Source organism: Globicephala melas, chromosome X (genome assembly GCF_963455315.2).
Source record: "Globicephala melas chromosome X, mGloMel1.2, whole genome shotgun sequence".
Taxonomy (NCBI): domain Eukaryota; kingdom Metazoa; phylum Chordata; class Mammalia; order Artiodactyla; family Delphinidae; genus Globicephala; species Globicephala melas.
Window position 1 is genome coordinate 27,338,524 of NC_083335.1, and position 19,360 is coordinate 27,357,883.

At 44.0% G+C, this 19,360-nt stretch overlaps 1 protein-coding gene across 1 annotated transcript; it reads left to right on the plus strand.

The window, feature by feature from the left end:
• The first annotated feature begins 290 nt into the window (after positions 1-290).
• Positions 291-17,833, plus strand: STEEP1 (STING1 ER exit protein 1). The gene is made up of 7 exons (XM_030849787.2): positions 291-446; positions 3,345-3,462; positions 12,450-12,491; positions 14,727-14,865; positions 15,395-15,484; positions 16,301-16,393; positions 17,604-17,833. Exons 1-7 carry the CDS (start codon positions 323-325, stop codon positions 17,664-17,666), a joined length of 669 nt encoding a protein of 222 aa, XP_030705647.1. The 5' UTR covers positions 291-322; the 3' UTR covers positions 17,667-17,833.
• The last annotated feature ends 1,527 nt before the right edge of the window (positions 17,834-19,360 follow it).

Here is a 19,360-nt window from a genome sequence, read left to right on the forward strand (position 1 = left end):
CATGCATATAAAGTGTAAATAGTTCTTTCTTATATCTAGTTATATATATATATGTATATATGCATATACATACGTATACGTGTATAGAAATATAAATGAATAATTTAAATTATTAAGTGTCCCAAGTAAAGCAGTCCCAGAGAACTTAGGTCAGGTTCTGGGAGGCTCACGATGCATCTTAGCCTGATGGTACGGCCGGTAAGCTCACACAACTACTATGGACGCGTGACCAGCCTACGTAGGGGAGATTCGCTACGAGTGGATGACGTCATTTCTGCGCGACTCTTACTTTTGCCTTCATTTTCCGGTGCTGCTCTGAACTATGCCTAAAGTAGTTTCCCGGTCCGTAGTCTGCTCCGATACCCGGGATCGCGAGGAGTATGACGACGGCGAGAAGCCCCTTCACGTCTACTACTGTTTATGCGGCCAGATGGTCCTGGTGCTGGGTGAGTAGTCTGAAAGGAGCTAAACTTCGGGTTCTCGAGGGCGCATTTCCTCTGGCTGTGATCTGGCAGCCGAGTCTATGCGAGGATTTCCCTCTCCATCAAAATCCTCCGTACCCAGCCCGCCCCACTCCAGGGCAGCTTTTCGGTTTTCTGTTTAACCTTGTGATTCTGTATCCAGAACTCTCTCAAAACTAAATTCCTCTTCCATAAAAAATATACTCACTCTCCTCCCACTCTGCGTCTAGAAACTTTGTAACCTTTCTGCCGGATACAAGTATATTGTAACAGCTCTGATGTTACATGAAAATAACCTCCTACCCGCATTGATCCTCCAGCTATAACCTCATTTCTTTGCTTCTTTTATAGCAAAACTTCTAAAAAGAATTACCTATATGGGCTGTCTCTGCATCCTCACTTCCCATTCCTTCTTGCCCTCACTTCAAGCAGGCTTTCCTTCTCACCTCACCATCCAAATCATATTTGTCAAAGTTACTAACGAACGTGTTACCAGTTCCAGTGGTCAATTATCAGTGCTCATTTAAATCCCCTCTCAGTGGCATTTGACAGATGATCACTCCATCCTTCTTGAAACCCTTCATTTGCATCCAAGACTCCACACTTTACTGATTTTTCTCCTACCTTGATTTCCCCCCTCTCAGTGTCTGGCTCCTTTTTTTTTTTTTTGTGGTACGCGGGCCTCTCACTGTTGTGGCCTCTCCCGTTGCAGAGCACAGGCTCCGGACGCGCAGGCTCCGGACGCGCAGGCTCAGCGGCCATGGCTCACGGGCCCAGCCGCTCCGCGGCATGTGGGATCCTCCCGGACCGGGGCACGAACCAGTGTCCCCTGCATCGGCAGGCGGACTCTCAACCACTGCACCACCAGGGAAGCCCTTGGCTCCTTTTTCTGTCTCAGACTTTTATGCATTGCACGGCCCTACGGCTCAGTCCTCTCATCTGTTCTCAATCTGTACTCACTCCTTAGGCAATCTCAACCATTCCCAAGCTTTAAATACCTTTTTTATGCTGATGACTCCCAAATGTTCCTCTTTAACCTGAACCTCTTCTCAAACTCCAGCTGCCTACTCAGCGTCTCCATTTGGATGTCTAATGGACCACTTAAAGAGACCGTGTTCTCACAACACTGTAAATCAACTATACTTAAATAAAATTTTTTTTAAAATTAAAAAAAGAGAGAGAGGGAGACCATGTTCAAAATTAACTTCATGATCTCCTACTTTCTTGCTCTCCACTGTACCTCTCCGACTTCCCTATCACAGTCAGTGGTACCACTCTTCACAGAGTATCTCAGAATCATTCTTGACTTCTCCATCCAGTCCATCAACAAATTCTGCAGGTGCTTCCTTGAAAATCTATCTAGAATCTACTTTTTACCACCTCCATTTCTCCAAGCCACCACCATCCCTCACCTGGATTGCCACAGTAGTCTCTTGCTCACCACTCTTTGTCCCCAGAGTCCTGTTCCAAACCAGTGTTTTCCTGTAATGCCAAGAATAAGACCAAAGTCCATAACGAGACCCTGTGTGATCAGACCTCCAGCTACCTCTCAGATTTCATCTCCTAACACTCTTCCCCTTGCTCACTGCACTCCAGCTACAGCGGCCTTTTTGATTTTTCTGTCTTGTCAAAATGTTCCTGCCTGCAGGGCCTTTGGGATCGGTATTTCTTCTGCCTCAAACCCTTTCCCCTCCATGCCCCCTTACTTCATTCAGGTCTCTGCTGAAATGTCACTGCCTTGGAGAACCCTTCCGTGACTACCTTATCTAAAATAGCACCCCGTCACTCTTTGTCCTCTTACCGTGCCTGATTTTTCTGGGTAGCACTTATCACTATCTGGATCACTGTGCATCCTCTTAATATCTTGTCTAACTTTTTTTATTAGCACTTATCATTATCCAAGATCATGTTATATAATTATTAATTTGAAAATTTCTGCCTCCTCTGCTGGCCCGTAAACTTCATCAGGTCGGGGTCTTTGTCTGCTCTTTTCTTTGCTGAATCTTTAGCACAGTGTTCCAACTGTGCCTGGTACATAGAAGGCCCTCCCGTATTTACTGAGTAAATGAATTCCCTTTTGATCACTTAGAGATGGGTCTGAATTCTTGTTCTGCTTCCTATTAAATGCGTGGCCGATCTCTTAGCCTTCCTAATCCTCAATTCCCTTACCTTTAAGCTAGGAATAGTAAATGTCTACTCCGGCAGGTCGTTGAGAAGAGTCACGAGCTGATGTGCAAACTGCCTCATGCTAACTCCCCTCTCCACCTCCTCCATGAATCTGCAATCACTCTGATCACTTGACTTCTCTGTCATCCTTTAGGTACTTAATTTGCATTGTATCAATTTTCCGTCTGCTTTATACCTGTACCTAATTTATTTCCTGTATGTTTTCATTGTTTTTGGATCAGAACTCCCCTAACTGGGATGGATCATTCACATACCATATATATAATAGCATACCGCCTACCCACTCTCTCCTTTCCGAAGCACTTATCCAACTTTTCCAATCAATGCCTTCCTCATAGGCATTCCAGGACGCTTGATCGTCTCTTCTCATTCTAATGCATTACAGCACAAGCCAAGTGTACCAGGATCAGAAATACTCATAGAAAACTTGAATTGCAGTGCTGGGAAGGACTTTTGAGATAATATAATCAAGTAAGGAGAAAGAGCCCTAGAGAGGAAGTGATTAGCCAGAGCTGGGGCTAAAATCCAGGTGTCCTGACACCAAGTCATTTTTAGTTGGAACATTCAATAATAGGCTTCAATAGGTGTGATAATTATAGTAAAAATTAAAGTGCTAAGGGCTCCACTGAAAGCTTCTGATTGCCTCAGGGTATTTTTCAGTGGCTCTCGTGACCAAATCTTTCTCCATTCCGTCAGACTGTCAGTTGGAGAAATTACCCATGAGGCCCCGGGATCGGTCCCGTGTGATTGATGCTGCCAAACACGCCCACAAGTTTTGTAACACAGAAGACGAGGAGACTATGTATCTTCGGAGGTAAGAGGTTGATGTTCTCTGTCTAGGATTTCCTGGTTGTCTTGGGGTCTAGTTCTGAGGAGTAGAAATACCCCATCTAGTGTGGACCAGGTCATCCATTTGGGGCCCAGTACTTTGACATTTGTGGTGGGTCTCTAACTTCTGTTAATGTAGCCGTATCTTTATTGTGCTTTGTTGAAGTGGTGCTGAGATGTGATTCTGTTGCCATTTGATAGCTGTAATTTGGGGTTTTTGCAAGTAGAATGAGTTCGTTCAACCTGTAATCTCCAGCACACCAGGTGCCGGGCACTGAGCTAGGGACTGGATCAGCAAAGATAAATAAGGCACTGTCCTTATATACCATGAAAGAGCTCATGGCTCAGTGAGGGAACAGATTACCTATTGTGATATGATAAAATTCTGGTGTGGTGAACAGAAGCCTATGGGAAAACAGACAGCAGCAGATCATCTTGCCTGAATAGTGGTCAAGAAGGATACCAAAAGATGGTGGCATTTGTGTTTGGCCTTGAACTAGGATTTCACCAAGTAGATGGAGGAGCATTCCAGGTGGAGGGACTCTGGAAGCATTAAAAGCATCAAATATGGTGTGCCTGGGAAATTTAAGTAGTCCCTTGTGGCTAGAGCCTAAGTTACTTTACAGGAAGGGGTTCATGCATCCTGGGGTGAGGACAGAGTAGAATGCTAAAGTAGACAAGTTTGGACTTTATCTTTAGGCAATAGCCATCTTCTTTTTTTAAGTAGAGGAGTGACACGGTTAGATCTGTTTTAGATTTGGGAGTCCTTGGTGTATATGGAGAGTTGAAACCTGGGAAGGGATACAGTTACATGGAAAGTGTGTGGAGCAAGAAGAGAGGATTGAAGACATAATCCTGGGAAACATTGATGTTTGAAAAGCAGACAAAATAATTGGAACATAACCAGGAGAACCTGGTGATGTGGAAAACAGGAGAGGAGAGAATTTCAAGAAGTGAGGGAAGGGGATGGTCATCAACAGGTCCCAAATGCCACAGAGACGTCATCCTGCTCTAAGTCCAGTCATTCATTCAGCAAATGTTTCATTTATTGAGCTCCTACTGTGTGCCAGGTACTGTCCTAAAAGTCTGGGATATACTAGTATATTAGTTTGTTAGGGCTGCTATAACCAAGTACCATAAACTAGGCGGCTTAAAACAACAGAAATGAATTGTCTCACAGTTCTAGAGGCTGGAATCTGAGATTACTGTGTCGGTAGGGCCATGCTGTCTCTGAAGGTTCTAGGGGAGGAGCCTTCCTTGCCCCTGCCTAGCTTCTGGTGTTTGCCGGCAGTCCCTGACATTTCTTGACTTGTAGGTGCATCACTCTAGCCTCTGTCTGCATCATTGTATGGCTTTTTCCCTGTGTTTCTGTCTCTGTGTTTCTTCTCTTCTTATAAGGACGCCAGTTATAGTAAATTAAGGGAACATTCTGCTCATCTCTGTGACCTCATCTTAACTAATTATATCTGCAATGACCCTCTTTTCAAATAAGGTCACACTCTGAGGTTCCTGGAAGGACATAACTTTTTAAGGGACACTATCCAAACCAGTACAACCAGTAAACAAGCAAAGAACCTTGCCTGTACAGAGCTTATATTCTAGTGTTGAATCGGAAAAAGCTACAGGCTGACATCTAGCTATGTTTATTTAAGAAACCAAACTGTTATCAGCCCACACTAATGAAAACAGTTAGAAACTATTGCTAGGCGACATTCAGTACCAAATCAGGCACCACTGTGACAACTGGGCTTCTAGAATTATGTAGTTGAAGAGAAAATTGCTTATATACAGGATACAAGTGGGGACACAGATTATAAAACATATGAAATTCACAAAGGAAGGCCCTCCAGGTAACATTGGGGAAGTCCTCCATTGTGGTATATAGGAAGGTTTATAAATAACACGCCCTATCTAAAGCTAATCCATTCTCTTGTGCTGTTTCTCCCTCTATTAACCTTTATTTAGGTTTCTGATTTTGAAAATTCTCAACTGACTGTCTTTAGGATTGCTAAAATATTTATTACATACGTCATAATTATATATAACACTTCTAGATAATATGTATTAAATGTATATATATTAGTTAATACAGAAAGTAATCTAACAACACAACTAGGCCACAGGCTCCTATGGCACTGTAAGGCAGATGCCGTCACCTGTAGGCCAGAAAACTGGGAGGCCCTAGGCGGAAGTGGCAACCCTGGAATCCAGTCAGCCTGATCCTGGAAGTGAGCCAGATTTGGGCCAGCCTTAGTGCCAGGTGTTGCACAGGCCGGCGACCTCTGGCCAAGTGACTCTGTTGGGCCACAGAGTTCTCAGAGTTTACCCACAAGGCATGGTAGACTTCCCCCTTGGTTGACATGGTTCCTGCTCTAATCTTGAACTGTCTTTCCAAGGGCCCACTTTAGCATGCTCCTTTCTTATCAGGGGTGAAATTTCAGTCTGATCTTACCCCTCCTATTCTTTAGCCAGATGAGTGTGGGAGCCCCAGTTACGGAAAATATGGCAGTCTGCCTAATGCGTGCCCTGGAGCCTGTCACTTTCCACCTCCAAGTCTTCCATTCTAAAGTACCTCTCCTTTGACTCTGTTGTTCCCTGGTACCTTCCCTCCCTCATCCATTGCTTCCCCAGTTACCCATCCAGTGGGTGCTTTTCTGTCTGGATCTTTGTTGACCATATGCCTCCCTTGATGCTGTCTCCTTCCTTGACTTCTGTGAAGCTACTCTTGTGATTCTCCTTCTACTTCTTTGGCTTTCTCAGTCTTCTGGATTCTTCTTCCTGCCCCTTAAATGTTGGCATTCCCCAGGGTTCTGACCTTGATTTTATCCCCTCTCTCTCTGTACTCTCCTTGGCCATCCTCACCACCTCTTGTGGCATCAGTTACGCTTATATGCTGATGACTCACAAAATCTAGATCTGCCTCCGTTTCTCTCTTGTGCCCAGAACTGTATATCTAACTACCTATTCTACCTCTTCACCTGATGTTCTACCTCAGATACAGCATGACTAAAGCCAAACTCATTTCTCTAACGTGGAAAATCCCACAGATTGGTTCACTCAGCACCACTCCAACTCTCTTCTATTTTACCTGCCTATATACCAGTGTCTGTAAAGATAGGGCACATATTCCAGCTTCTCCCCACTCCAAAAACCCCCTAAGATTCTGAACGTGACTTAGCTTTTGCCAAGTAAAATGGACAGAAGTAGAAGTTGTTGGGTGGGGCTTCCAAGGAAAGTCCTTTTTACTCTTCTCATTCCTTCCTGCTTTTTGGAAAACGGGCGTGATAATTGGAGCACCAGCAGCCATCCTGGGACTAGAAAGGGAAGGCCACAAGGATTGCAGAGTTTTTGCCATGCTATCCTTGGGTCTCAACCATTACCAGGAACCGCCTTCCTCTACACTTATTTTACATGAGAAGAAACTCTTGTGTTGAAGCCACTGCAGTCAGGTCTCTGAAGGTGTCAGCTAAACACAATTCCTTCTTTTTCCTCCTCCTACGATGACATCACCATTCACGCAGTGGCCCGGGGCAGAAATCTGGGAGCCAGTCCTGTCTTTGTCTCATCCATCCCTGCCCCCCACCATCCCCTGCACACATCCAGTCACTCACCACGTACTGTCGATTCTACCTTCTAGTCTGTCTTGTGGCTGCCTCCTCCTGTTCAGCCCAGCCACACTGCCATCATTCTGGTACCCAACAACACTTGCTTGGGCTATCGAAGTGTCCTCTTACCTCCCCCCACCACCCCCCGCTCTCCTCCAGACTATCGTCTACTGCCTGAATGATCTCACATGCACGTGATGTCAGTTTCCTGCTTCAGATCTTTCAGTGACTCTTCATCACCTACAGCAGTGCCTTTCAAACGTTTTTAAGCAATGAATCCTTTCTTCAAATGAAATTTTTACCAGAAGTATAAATAAGCAAGAAGCTTCTCTGATTGGGGAAGAGTTGAGCCCAACCCATTAAGGACTTCTCCCCTTTCTCCTATCCGATTTCATTTAGGGATCATTGTGGAGCGCAATTTAAAAAATCCTGGCTAGCAGGATAAAATCCAAGTCTGAAGGCTCTCTATGATCTGGCCCTAGCCTACCTGTTCATCCTCATCTCCTGGTATTCCTATGGTTTTTTGTTGTTGTTGTTTGTTTTTTTGAACAGCAAACATTGATCATCTCATATAGTTTCTGTGGGTCAGGAACTTAAGAACAGCTTAGCTGGATGGTCTCTCATGAGGCTGTGGTTAAGAGGTCGACCATGGGTGCAGTTATTTGAAGTCTTTAATTAGGGCTGGATGTTCCACTTCCAAGGTGGTTCACTCACATGGTTGGCAGCTGAGTGCTAACTGTTGGGAAGAAGCATTAGTTCCTTAGAACAAGGATCTTGCATAGGGCTGCTTGAGTATCCTCGTAACATGGCAGCTGGCTTCCCACAGTGTGAGTAATCCAAGAGAGAGCGAGTTGGAAGCTATAATGTCTTTTATGACCAAGACTCAGAAGTTACACACCATCACTTCTTCAGTGTCTTATTGGTGTCACAAGTCAGCTGTGTTCATTGTGGGAGGGCATTATACAAGGATTATTGACTTTATTATGTCAATACCAGGGGGCAAGAATCATTGGGGCCATCTTAGATGCTGCTACCACAACCAGGAAGAATGTTTTATTTTGTCTTTGGCCTTTCCTATCTCACATATTCCTGGAGATTAAGGACAAGAAAGAAAATCAAGGTCCATTAAGTCTAAATATCTAGCTCCTATTAATCACTTCTTTATAATTGTACCACTTAAAACCCTTGTCTTATTTGTATTAGAGTCTCCATATCTCAAGAAGATGAACATTTTTTCTTTTTTGGCTGTGCCATGCGGCTTGCGGGATCTTAGTTCCCCGACCAGGGATTGAACCCATGGCCTCTGCAGTGGAAGCATGGAGTCCCAACCACTGGACTGCCAGGGAAGTCCCTGTAGCTTTTTGTGTCTGGCATCTTCCGTTTAGTATATTTTCAAGATTCATCCATGTGTAGAATGACTCAATAAATCATTCTTTTTTTTTTTTTCGCTGCTTTGGGTCTTCGTTGCTGCGCATGGGCTTTCTCTAGTTGCAGCCAGCAGGGGCTACTCTTTGTTGCAGTGTGTGTGCTTCTCATTGCGGTGGCTTCTCTTGTTGCGGAGCACAGGCTCTAGGCTCGCAGGCTCAGTAGTTGTGGCACATGGGCTTAGTTGCTTCACGGCATGTGGGATCTTCCCGGACCAGGGCTCGAACCCGTGTCCCCTGCATTGGCAGGCAGATTCTTAACCACTGCGCCACTAGGGAAGCCCCATCATTCCTCTTTATGGGTGAATAATATTCCATTGTATGGATACACCACGTTTTGTTTATCCATTCATCAGTTGATGGACATTTGGGCTTTCATTTATTTATTTATTTATTTTTGGCTGTGTTGGGTCTCCGTTGCTGTGCACAGGCTTTCTCTAGTTGCTGCAAATGGGGGCTACTCTTCATTGTGGTGCACGGGCTTCTCATTGTGGTGGCTTCTCTTGTTGCAGAGCACGGGCTCTAGGTGCACGGGCTTCAGTAGTTGTGGCTCACGGGCTCAGTAGTTGTGGCGCACGGGCTTAGTTGCTCCGTGGCATGTGGATCTTCCTGGACCAGGGCTCGAACCCATGTCCCCTGCATTGGCAGGCGAATTCTTAACCATTGCGCCACCAGGGAAGTCCTGTGTTGTTGTTTTTTTTAACTAACTTTTTAAAGTATTATGGCTAATGCTGCTGTAAACATTTGTGTACAAGTTTTTGTGTGAACATGCTTTTGCTTCTCATGTATGAGTTGCTGGATCATATGGTAACTCTGTGTTTAACCTTTTGAGGACCTTGTAGAGTGGTTTCAGAAGGAGTTGCACCATTTTACATTCTTGCCAGTAGTATATGAGGGTTCCTGTTTCTCCACATCCTTGCCAGTAATTGTTATTGTCTGCCTTTTTTTTTTTTTTTTTTTTTTTGCGGTACGCGGGCCTCTCACTGCTGCGGCCTCCCCCGTTGCGGAGCACAGGCTCCGGACGCGCAGGCTCAGCAGCCATGGCTCACGGGCCCAGCCGCTCCACGGCATGTGGGATCTTCCCGGAGTGGGGCATGAACCCGTGTCCCCTGCATCGGCAGGCGGACTCTCAGCCACTGCGCCACCAGGGAAGCCCTATTGTCTGCCTTTTTGATATAGCTATCCTAGTGTGTATGAGATGGTATCATTGTGATTTTGATTTGCATTTCCCTGATGGCTAATGATGTTGAGCTTTTCATGTCCCTATTGGTCATTTATGTATCTTCTTTGGAGAAATGTCTAGTCAAATTCTGTGTCCATTTTTGGGCTTCCCTGGTGGGGTAGTGGTTAAGAACCTGCCTGCCAATGCAGAGGACATGGGTTCGAGCCCTGGTCTGGGAGGATCCCACATGCCGCAGAACAACTAAGCCCATGCGCCACAACTACTGAGCCTGCGCTCTAGAGCCCGCGAGCCACAACTACTGAAGCCTACGCGCCTAGAGCCCATGCTTCGCAACAAGGGAAGCCATTGCAATAAGAACCCCGCGCACCGCAATGAAGAGTAGGCCCCGCTTGCTGCGACTCGAGAAAGCCTGCGCACAGCTACAAAGACCCAACACAGCCAAAAATAAATAAGTAAAATAAATAAAGTTAAAAAAATTCTTTGTCCATTTTTTAAATGGAGTATTTGTGTTTTTTATTGTTGTAAGAATTTTTTATTATGGATACTAGTCCCTTATCAGATATATGATTTACAAATATTTTTTCCCATTCTGTGGGTTGCCTTTTCACTTTCTTGATGGTATTCCTGGAAGCACAAAAGTTTTTCATTTTAATTGTCCCATTTATCTATTTTTTCTTTGATTGCTTGTGCTGTAGGTATCATATTTTTAAAACCATTGCCTGATCTAAGGTCTTGAAGATTTATACTTATGTCTTCTAACAGTTTTATAGGTTTGATTGTTACCTTTTTTTTTTTTTTTTTTTTTTTTGCTGCGCCTTGGTATGTGGGATCTTAGTTCCCCGACCAGGGATCGAACCCACATCCCCTGCACTGGAAGCACAGGGTCTTAACCATTGGACCACCAGGGAAGTCCCAGTTCTTACCTTTAAATCATTCATCCATTTTGAGTTAATTTTTAAATTTTTTGTTTATTTATTTTTTGGCCATGCCACACAGCTTGTGGGATCTTAGTTCCCTGACCTGGGATCAAACCTGGGCCCCCTGCAGTGGAAAAGTGCAGAGCCCTAACCACTGGACCACCAGGGAACGCCCCATTTTGAGTTAATTTTTGTACATAGTGTGAGGTAGGGATCTAAATTAATCCTTTTGTGTGTGGATATCCAGTTATCCCGGTACTATTTATTGAAAGACTATTCTTTCCCCCATTGAATGGTCTTGGCACCACTGAAAATAAATTAACCATATATGTATGGGTTTATTGTGGACTCTCAGTTCTGTTCCATTGATCTATATGTCTGTCCTTATGCCAGTACCACCCTGTCTTGATTACTGTGGCTTTGTATTAAGTTTTGAAATTATATACGAGTCCACCAACTTTGTTCTTCTTCAAGACTGTTTTGTCTACTCTGGATTCCTTACGATTCCATGTGAATTTGAGGATCAGCTTGTCAATTTCTGCAAAAAAACCAGCTGGGATTTTGATAGGGATTGTGTTGAAGTTGTAGATTCATTTGGAAAGTATTGCCATCTTAACAATATTAAGTCTTCAATCCATGAACATGAAGTGTCATTCCATTTACTTAGGTCTTTAATTTCTTTCAGTGATGTTTTGTAGTTTTCAGTGCAAAAGTTATGCACTTCCTTTGTTAAATTTATTCCTAAGTATTTTATTCTTTTTGATGCTATTGTAACTGGACTTGTTTCCTTAACTTCATTTTTGGATTGTTCATTTCTAGTGTATAGGACTACCATTAATTTGTGAATATTGATCTTATATCCTGCAGCTTTACTAAACTTGTTTATTAGTCCTAATAGTGTGTGTGTGTGTGTGTGTGTGTGTGTGTATGTATGCTTTAGGGTTTCTATATATAAGATTATATCCTCTGCAAATAGACATGGTTTTACTTTTTCCCTTCCAATCTGGATGCTTTTTATTTCTTTTTCATGCCTAATTGCCCTGGCTAGAACTTCCAGTGCAGTGTTGAATAGAAGTGTTGAGAGTGGATATCCCTGTCTTCTTCCTGATCTTAGAGGGAAAGGTTTCAGTTTTTCACCATTAAATATGATGTTAGTTTATGTGGCTTAGTAGATGTGAATTTTTCATAGATGTCCCTTATAAGGTAGAGGAAGTTCCCTTCTATTTCTAATATATTGAAGGGGCTTTGAATTTTGTCAGATGCTTTTTATGCATCTGTTAAGATGATCATGTATGTTTTCTCTTTTATTCTATTATTATAGTGTATCGCATTGATTGATTTTTTTTTTTGTATGTTGCACCAATCTTGCATTCCTGGGATAAATTCCACTTGGCAATGTGGTATAAACCTTCTTTATATGTTGCTTGATTCAGTTTTGCCTGTATTTTTTAAAATTTTTATTTATTTATTTTATTTTTGGCTGTGTTGGGTCTTCGTTTCTGTGCGAGGGCTTTCACTAGTTGTGGCAAGCGGGGGCCACTCTTCATCGCGGTGCGTGGGCCTCTCACTATCGCGGCCTCTCTTGTTGCGGAGCACAGGCTTCAGAGGCGCAGGCTCAGTAGTTGTGGCTCACGGGCCTAGTTGCTCCATGGCATGTGGGATCTTCCCAGACCAGGGCTCGAACCCGTGTCCCCTGCATTAGCAGGCAGATTCTCAACCACTGCGCCACCAGAGAAGCCCAAGGATAACTTTTGAAAAGCCCTTTTAGCATTTGAAGTAGTGAGCTTGGTAGGTTATGAGATTTGTTTGTATCTTTTTTTTTTTAACTTCCATTTTCTGTGCAGGCCTGAAGGCATTGAACGACAGTACAGGAAGAAATGTGCAAAGTAAGTATTAACAGTGTGGGTTTCTCCGAGAATAAGTAAGTAGAGGCAATGATGTGTTAGGAAAAGAATCATTTGGAGACAATTCTCTGTTATATCTTTATCCCTATAATCTTACCTGCCTTCAAACTTCAGTTATGCAAATACCAATATGCTTCTTAAAGAGATGCAACTGACCAAGTTACATCTCTGACCAGCTGGCCACAAAAATGGGTTTTTAAGCATAGTATTATTTTTTTCACTGAGGTGTAACTTATATATAATAAAATTTGCCCTTCCTAAGTGTACAGTTTGATGAGTGTTGACAGAAGCACAGAGCCATGTAACGTCACCACTCCTGTGACATAGACGTTTCCAGTGCTCCTTTGCAATCAGTCTCCTTCCTCACCCCTCCCCTCGCCAGCACTGATCTGCCTTCTGTTACCGTGGTTTTACCTTTTCTAAAATGTGATGTAAATTCTACAGTACGTGTTCTACTACATACAATGTGTATCTCTTACATCTGGTTTCTTTCATGTTGCATGATGCTTTGGGGATTCATCTGAGTTGTTATGTGTATCAGTAATTTGTTCCTCTTTATCGCTGAGTAGTAGTCATTGCACCACAGTTTGTTTAACCATTGACCTGTTGAAGGGCATTTGAGTTGTTAATGGCTTTGGCTATTATAAATAAAGCTGCTATGAACATTCTAGTATAAATCTTGTGGGAACATGTGTTTTCTCTTGGAGTGGAGTTGTTGGGTCATATGGTAAATGTAACATAGTGTAATTTTTTTTGATATTTTTTATTTGTTTTGGTTGCACCGGGTCTTAGTTGTGGCAGGCAGCCTCCTTAGTTGTGGCACGCGGGCTCCTTAGTTGTGCCATGTAAACTCTTAGTTGCAGCCTGCATTTGGGATCTAGTTCCCTGATCAGGGATTGAACCCGGGCCTCCTGCATTAGGAGCGCAGAGTCTTAACCACTGTACCACCAGGGAAATCCCCACATAGTGTAATTTAATCCAAACTTATTTATAAAGTCTGTTATAGGACTACAGACCCAAGAACTTTAGAGACTATTATTTAAAGATATATATGATTTCCAGCTTTAGGTTGTTAACAGTGAGAATATTAAACTATAATAAGTTTAATCTTGTTGATGAATTACAGTTCAGTCTTGGCTCTCAGAAGACTCAGACTAGAATTAAAGCAGGAAAGTGGCTAGGAGGCATTTTAGTTTACAGCCACATTAGGTTTGTTAGACTACTTTAATCATATCTTATGGGTATGGGTCTACTTCACTTAGCTGAAGAAGTATAATAGAAGTGAGCAACCAGGACTTCCCTGGTGGCGCAGTGGTTAAGAATCCGCCTGCCAATGTAGGGGACACGGGTTCGAGCCCTGTCTGGGAAGATCCCACATGCCACGGAGCAACTAAGCCCGTGCGCCACAACTACTGAGCCTGTGTGCCACAACTACTGAAGCCTGTGCACCTAGAGCCCATGCTCTGCAACAAGAGACGCCACCGCAATAAGAAGCCCGCACACTGCGACGAAGAGTAACCCCCGCTCGCTGCAACTAGAGAAAGCCTGTGTGCAGCAACAAAGACTCAAAGCTGCCAAAAATAAATAAATAAATAAATTTTTTAAAAAAAGAAATGACCAACCAAAGAAAGCATGACGATTGCTACAGAGCTTAGTTGGCAGACCACTGCAGTGGAGCCTTTATGCTCCTTCTTTTTTAAAAATAATTAATTAATTAATTTTTATTTTTGGCTGAGAGGGGTCTTTGTTGCTGCACACGGGCTTTCTCTAGTTGCGGCGAGCGGGGGCTGCTCTTCGTTGCAGTGCGCAGGCCTCTCATTGTGGTGGCTTCTCTTGCTGTGGAGCACGGGGTCTAGGCACGTGGGCTTCAGTAGTTGTAACACGTGGGCTCAGTAGTTGTGGCTCGCGGGCTCTAGAGCACAGGCACAGTAGTTGTGGTGCATGGGCTTAGTTGCTCCGCGGCATGTGGGATCTTCCCGGACCAGGGTTCAAACCCGTGTCCCCTGCATTGGGAGGCGGATTCTTAACCACTGTGCCACCAGAGAAGCCCAACGGTCAGTGATTCTTATCAAGTAGTTTTGGGAAACACTGGGAAGAGCTAATCATCAGTTTCTGCCACAAACACAAATATTCCCAGAGTCTAAGCACACTTTGTGAAGCGCCGTTTTGGGGATTTGCATTCTGAGGCCTCCCTGAGATTCACTGTTCTGTTTGCAGGTGCGGGCTGCCACTCTTCTACCAGTCCCAACCGAAGAATGCTCCTGTGACCTTCATTGTGGATGGAGCAGTAGTCAAGTTTGGCCAGGGTTTTGGGAAGACGAACATATATACTCAGAAACAAGAGCCTCCTAAGAAAGTAATTATCACTGAAGGAGACAGATGGGTTAATACAGCTACAGATTTAGCCCTACAATTTTAAAGAAGATTATGGTGCATGAGAAACTGCCCTTCATGAGCACTCTCTTTATTAAGAGAGAGCCATTTTTGTGTATAAGCAGGTGCTACAAACTTGTAACACCTATTGTGTGTTCTCTTTTCTTTCCTACATCTGCTCTATGAGCAAAGTTAGAAATTGTATGATTTTTATTCACATTTACTTCCTTTGAAATTTCTTCTTTTTCCAGTGTGAGCAATTAAACATTGAATGAATAAGGCTAGTCTTTAAATATACTTTTAAAAACCCTTGATGGCAAATACCAGAAAAATATAATGCAAATTAGAATATGGGCACTTTTAGATAGGCCAGCCTGTCCCAAGGAGGTCCCCTGCCCCCAGGAACCAGGCTTGTACACTTGCACACACCCACTCACACATACACACTCACACACACGACTCACAGAACCTCTTGAGGTAAACTAGACTGATTCCTCTTCCTGCAACTCCAGGTGATGATGACGAAACGGACTAAAGACATGGGCAAGTTCAGCTCTGTCACTGTGTCTACTATTGATGAAGAGGAAGAGGAGATTGAGGCTGTAAGTGCTTCTGCTCTCAGGGGAATTGGAATGCGGGGTGGGGGGAGGGGGCTCTCCAACCAGAGCATTGAGTAACAGAATAACTAGGAACTTCAAGCTCGTAGATCTTGCTCTGCTACTAAGAAACGCTGTGATACCGGGCTGGTTCCTGTTTCCCTGGATCTCAGGGACATCTCTGTAAGATAAGGAGCAGGGAGTTGGACTAGATCAGTCTTTTTTTGTTTGTTTTTTGCGGTACGCGGGCCTCTCACTGCTGTGGCCTTTCCCGCTGCGGAGCACAGGCTCCGGACGCGCAGGCTCAGCGGCCATGGCTCACGGGCCCAGCCGCTCCGCGGCATGTGGGATCTTCCCGGACCGGGCCACGAACCCGTATCCCCTGCATCGGCAGGCGGACTCTCAACCACTGCGCTACCAGGGAAGCCCAGTCATTTTTTTCATACTGTTTTTTGAGATGCCTTAGGGGGCAAATCCCTCCTCATCCCTCTTCAGTTGAAAAACTACTGGGCTCAGCAATTTCAAGTCCCTTCCAGTCCAGCTCTGATGGTGTGGGAGTCTGTCCTTAGCAAGAGCAGCAATTACCTTTATGGTATTTCAGTATAATGATGTTTACAGAGAGATGTTATCTGTTACTTAAATGTGGTTTCGGTTGAAACCTGACTCTCCCGGATTATGGAAAAGCCGAAGAGTTGAAAGGGAGCAGAGTCTTGCCATTTCAGGAATAATTTCATAATTTGAGGAGTATAAACTTCTCCCGAGGTCTCTGTTGCTCCTCTTTGGTGAGACTGCTGGTCCAAGGGTGCTTCTTTCTTCCCTCAGAGAGAAGTTGCTGACTCGTATGCGCAGAATGCCAAGGTGATTGAGAAGCAGCTGGAGCGCAAAGGCATGAGTAAGAGGCGGCTGCAGGAGCTGGTGAGTGGCGGGGGCGGGGGCTGGCAGGCGCTGGGCTGGACTGTTTGGGTTCCTCGGTCTGAAAGACCCTCCGGCAGGCAGGGGAATCCTTTCAGAAGTCTGTCTGGGGTTATGGTGTGGCTGGCTGCCAGGTGTCTAACCGTGGGCCGTGGCTGTCAGTACATACCCTACTCTGGGATAGTGACCACAGGATCCAGGCCCCAAATGATAGTTCTTGTTAGCCAACCCTAACGAGAATGGTAAATTAATCTGCTACTTGTGGTCCAAGGTCAGGAGTTCAAGATCGGGGCTCATGGGTGCTCTCCCAGGGTATGAGGCATACAGTGGGGCTACATTGGGGCGCCAGGATTGGGGCTGGTCGCTACTTCTTAAAGCACTGCTTCCACCACCACTGTCTGCACTATCCCTAGGCTCTTTGTTGAGCACACACGTCTATATGTGATGGTGCCTATGTTTCTGTCTTCCTGATAATAAGTTACTTATGATATTTCTTTGAAATCAGACATCCCAGCATTGGTGCCTCATCGAAAAGTATACCAGTCTATTCTACTGACTGTAGAGGAGTTTTTGGTGACAGAGGTAGTGGGTTTTGAGAGCTGCTTTACCTTGCCGTAGTGATCTAGAGCACTGCTTACCAAATTTTCTGAGGTGAAGGACCAGTGCTTGCTTCTTGTTTTAAAATTTGTCAAGAGTAGATTTGTAATTTATAAAATGCAATAAAAATGAATTTGCCTGAATTCTTCTTATGAGATGATTTTACTTTCTTATTGCTCTGTCAAATTGCTATAGAAGCTTCTAAATGCTTACTCTCAATTTTTGTGTGTATCTTCATGGACTGCACAACTTTAAGTAGCACTGTTCTAGAACAGTGTTCTTCCTCCTATTCTGCCACAAATAGGATACTGATATGTCATGATATTGATTCCTCCAGTCCTTCAGGGGTCCTGGAGCTGTGGGATACCTACACTGATAGACCACAGCCCTGTGTGTTTACCCCGTTTTACCATACAGATATTATTATCTTCAATGTGTGTCATAACATCAGAAAGTTTGGAAAGCAGTTGCTAGAGTTTCATCACAATTTTAGAAACACGGTTCTAGTTTGTATACTAAATGAGCATGAGGGGATAGTGTTGGGGCAGTTAGAATAAGGCAGGAAAATCAGAATTTCATGTCATGTATCAGGACATATACTCTTCTTCCTTTCCAGGCTGAACTGGAAGCCAAGAAAGCGAAAATGAAGGGAACCTTGATTGACAACCAGTTCAAATAATCAGGACCTTTCTGTGAACCCAGACTGGAGGCAAGCATTTAGATGAGGAGGAAAAAGAGTGTTTTCTTGACTACATGGACTGGTTCCTACTTTTATGCCCCAGCAGAAGGCTTTACGTGTCCTCCAGTGATTCTCCTACATTCAGTGAGGTCTTTTTTTTTTTTTTTTTCCCCGTTACGTGGGCCTCTCATTGTTGTGGCCTTTCCCATTGCAGAGCACAGGCTCCGGACGCGCAGGCTCAGCGGCCATGGCTCACGGGCCCAGCCGCTCCGTGGCATGTGGGATCCTCCCAGACCGGGGCACGAACCCGTGTCCCCTGCATCGGCAGGCGGACTCCCAACCACTGCGCCACCAGGGAAGCCCTCAGTGAGGTCTTTGAGTTCATCTGACCTGCTTTCTAGAGATGGATTTTTCTCAATCTTTCTGTGTATAGGTCTTCTGTACTATTTTTTGTCCATTTGATATAAACTTCTTCATCTGTGTAGAAGCTCTGTGAAAAGATCAGTGCTTCAGTGTGTCTAGTTTCTAAAGGAGCTATTCTTATTCCTTCTTCAAAGTTAATAAAATGTTTAAAGATTTTTGAAAAAAAAATAAAAGTAACATGAATTACATTTAAAGTTACAGCAAGCCAGATCCTTTTAAGTGGCTCTGTCTCTGTTCTTAGACTGGCAGGTACTGGCTAGGGTTTGAATCTCTCTACTGTCAGGGAAAATCCATAACAAGCCAGAATCTGCATAAAGTTTCCTTTACCTCAAATGTTACAACTCTAGGCACACCAACCCTTATCAGATGTTGTACATGCAGAAGGAAAAGGCAGATTCAAGTGAGGGGGTAGGATAGCTCTGATCTGAATGAAAATGGGGTCTTGGGAAGCAACCCAAGGGAGCTACCATCCTGTCAAGCAGCTAAGAGCGTGCTTCCATGTGTGGGCATGTGGGAGGGAGACATGGTAGAGTAAGAAATGACACCGACTCTAGGTCCAAGCACCTCACTACACATAACTCAATTTCGTTTCTTTTTATGGCTGAGTAATATTCCATTGTATATATGTGCCACATCTTCTTTATCCATTCATCCGATGATGGACACGTAGGTTGCTTCCATGTCCTGGCTATTGTAAATAGAGCTGCCATGAACATTGTGGTACATGACTCTTTCTGAATTATGGTTTTCTCAGGGTATATGCCCAGTAGTGGGATTGTTGGGTCGTATGGTAGTTCTATTTGTAGTTTTTTAAGGAACCTCTATACTGCTCTCCATAGTGGCTGTATCAATTCACATTCCCACCAACAGTGCAGGAGGGTTCCCTTTTCTCCACACCCTCTCCAGCATTTATTGTTTGTAGATTTTTTGATGATGGCCATTCTGACCGGGGTGAGATGATATCTCATTGTAGTTTTGATTTGCATTTCTCTAATGATTAATGTTGTTGAGCACTCTTTCATGTGTTTGTTGGCAATCTGTATACCTAGAGTCTGTCATACAGAGTGAAGTAAGTCAGAAAGAGAAAGACAAATACCGTATGCTAACACATATATATGGAATCTAAGAAAAAAAAAGGTCATGAAGAACCTAGGGCTAAGACGGGAACAAAGACACAGACCTACTAGAGAATGGACTTGAGGATATGGGGAGGGGGAAGGGTAAGCTGTGACAAAGTGAGAGAGTGGCATGGACATATATACACTACCAAA

What these genes read in the sequence shown, in the direction of transcription:
- STEEP1 (XM_030849787.2), top strand. Translation starts at nt 323, where the DNA reads ATGCCTAAAGTAGTTTCCCGGTCCGTAGTCTGCTCCGATACCCGGGAT. An exon ending in GAGACTATGTATCTTCGGAG is followed by an intron (nt 3,463 to 12,449) that starts GTAAGAGGTTGA and finishes TTTTCTGTGCAG; the next exon opens with GCCTGAAGGCATTGAACGAC. An exon ending in AGGAAGAGGAGATTGAGGCT is followed by an intron (nt 15,485 to 16,300) that starts GTAAGTGCTTCT and finishes TTCTTCCCTCAG; the next exon opens with AGAGAAGTTGCTGACTCGTA.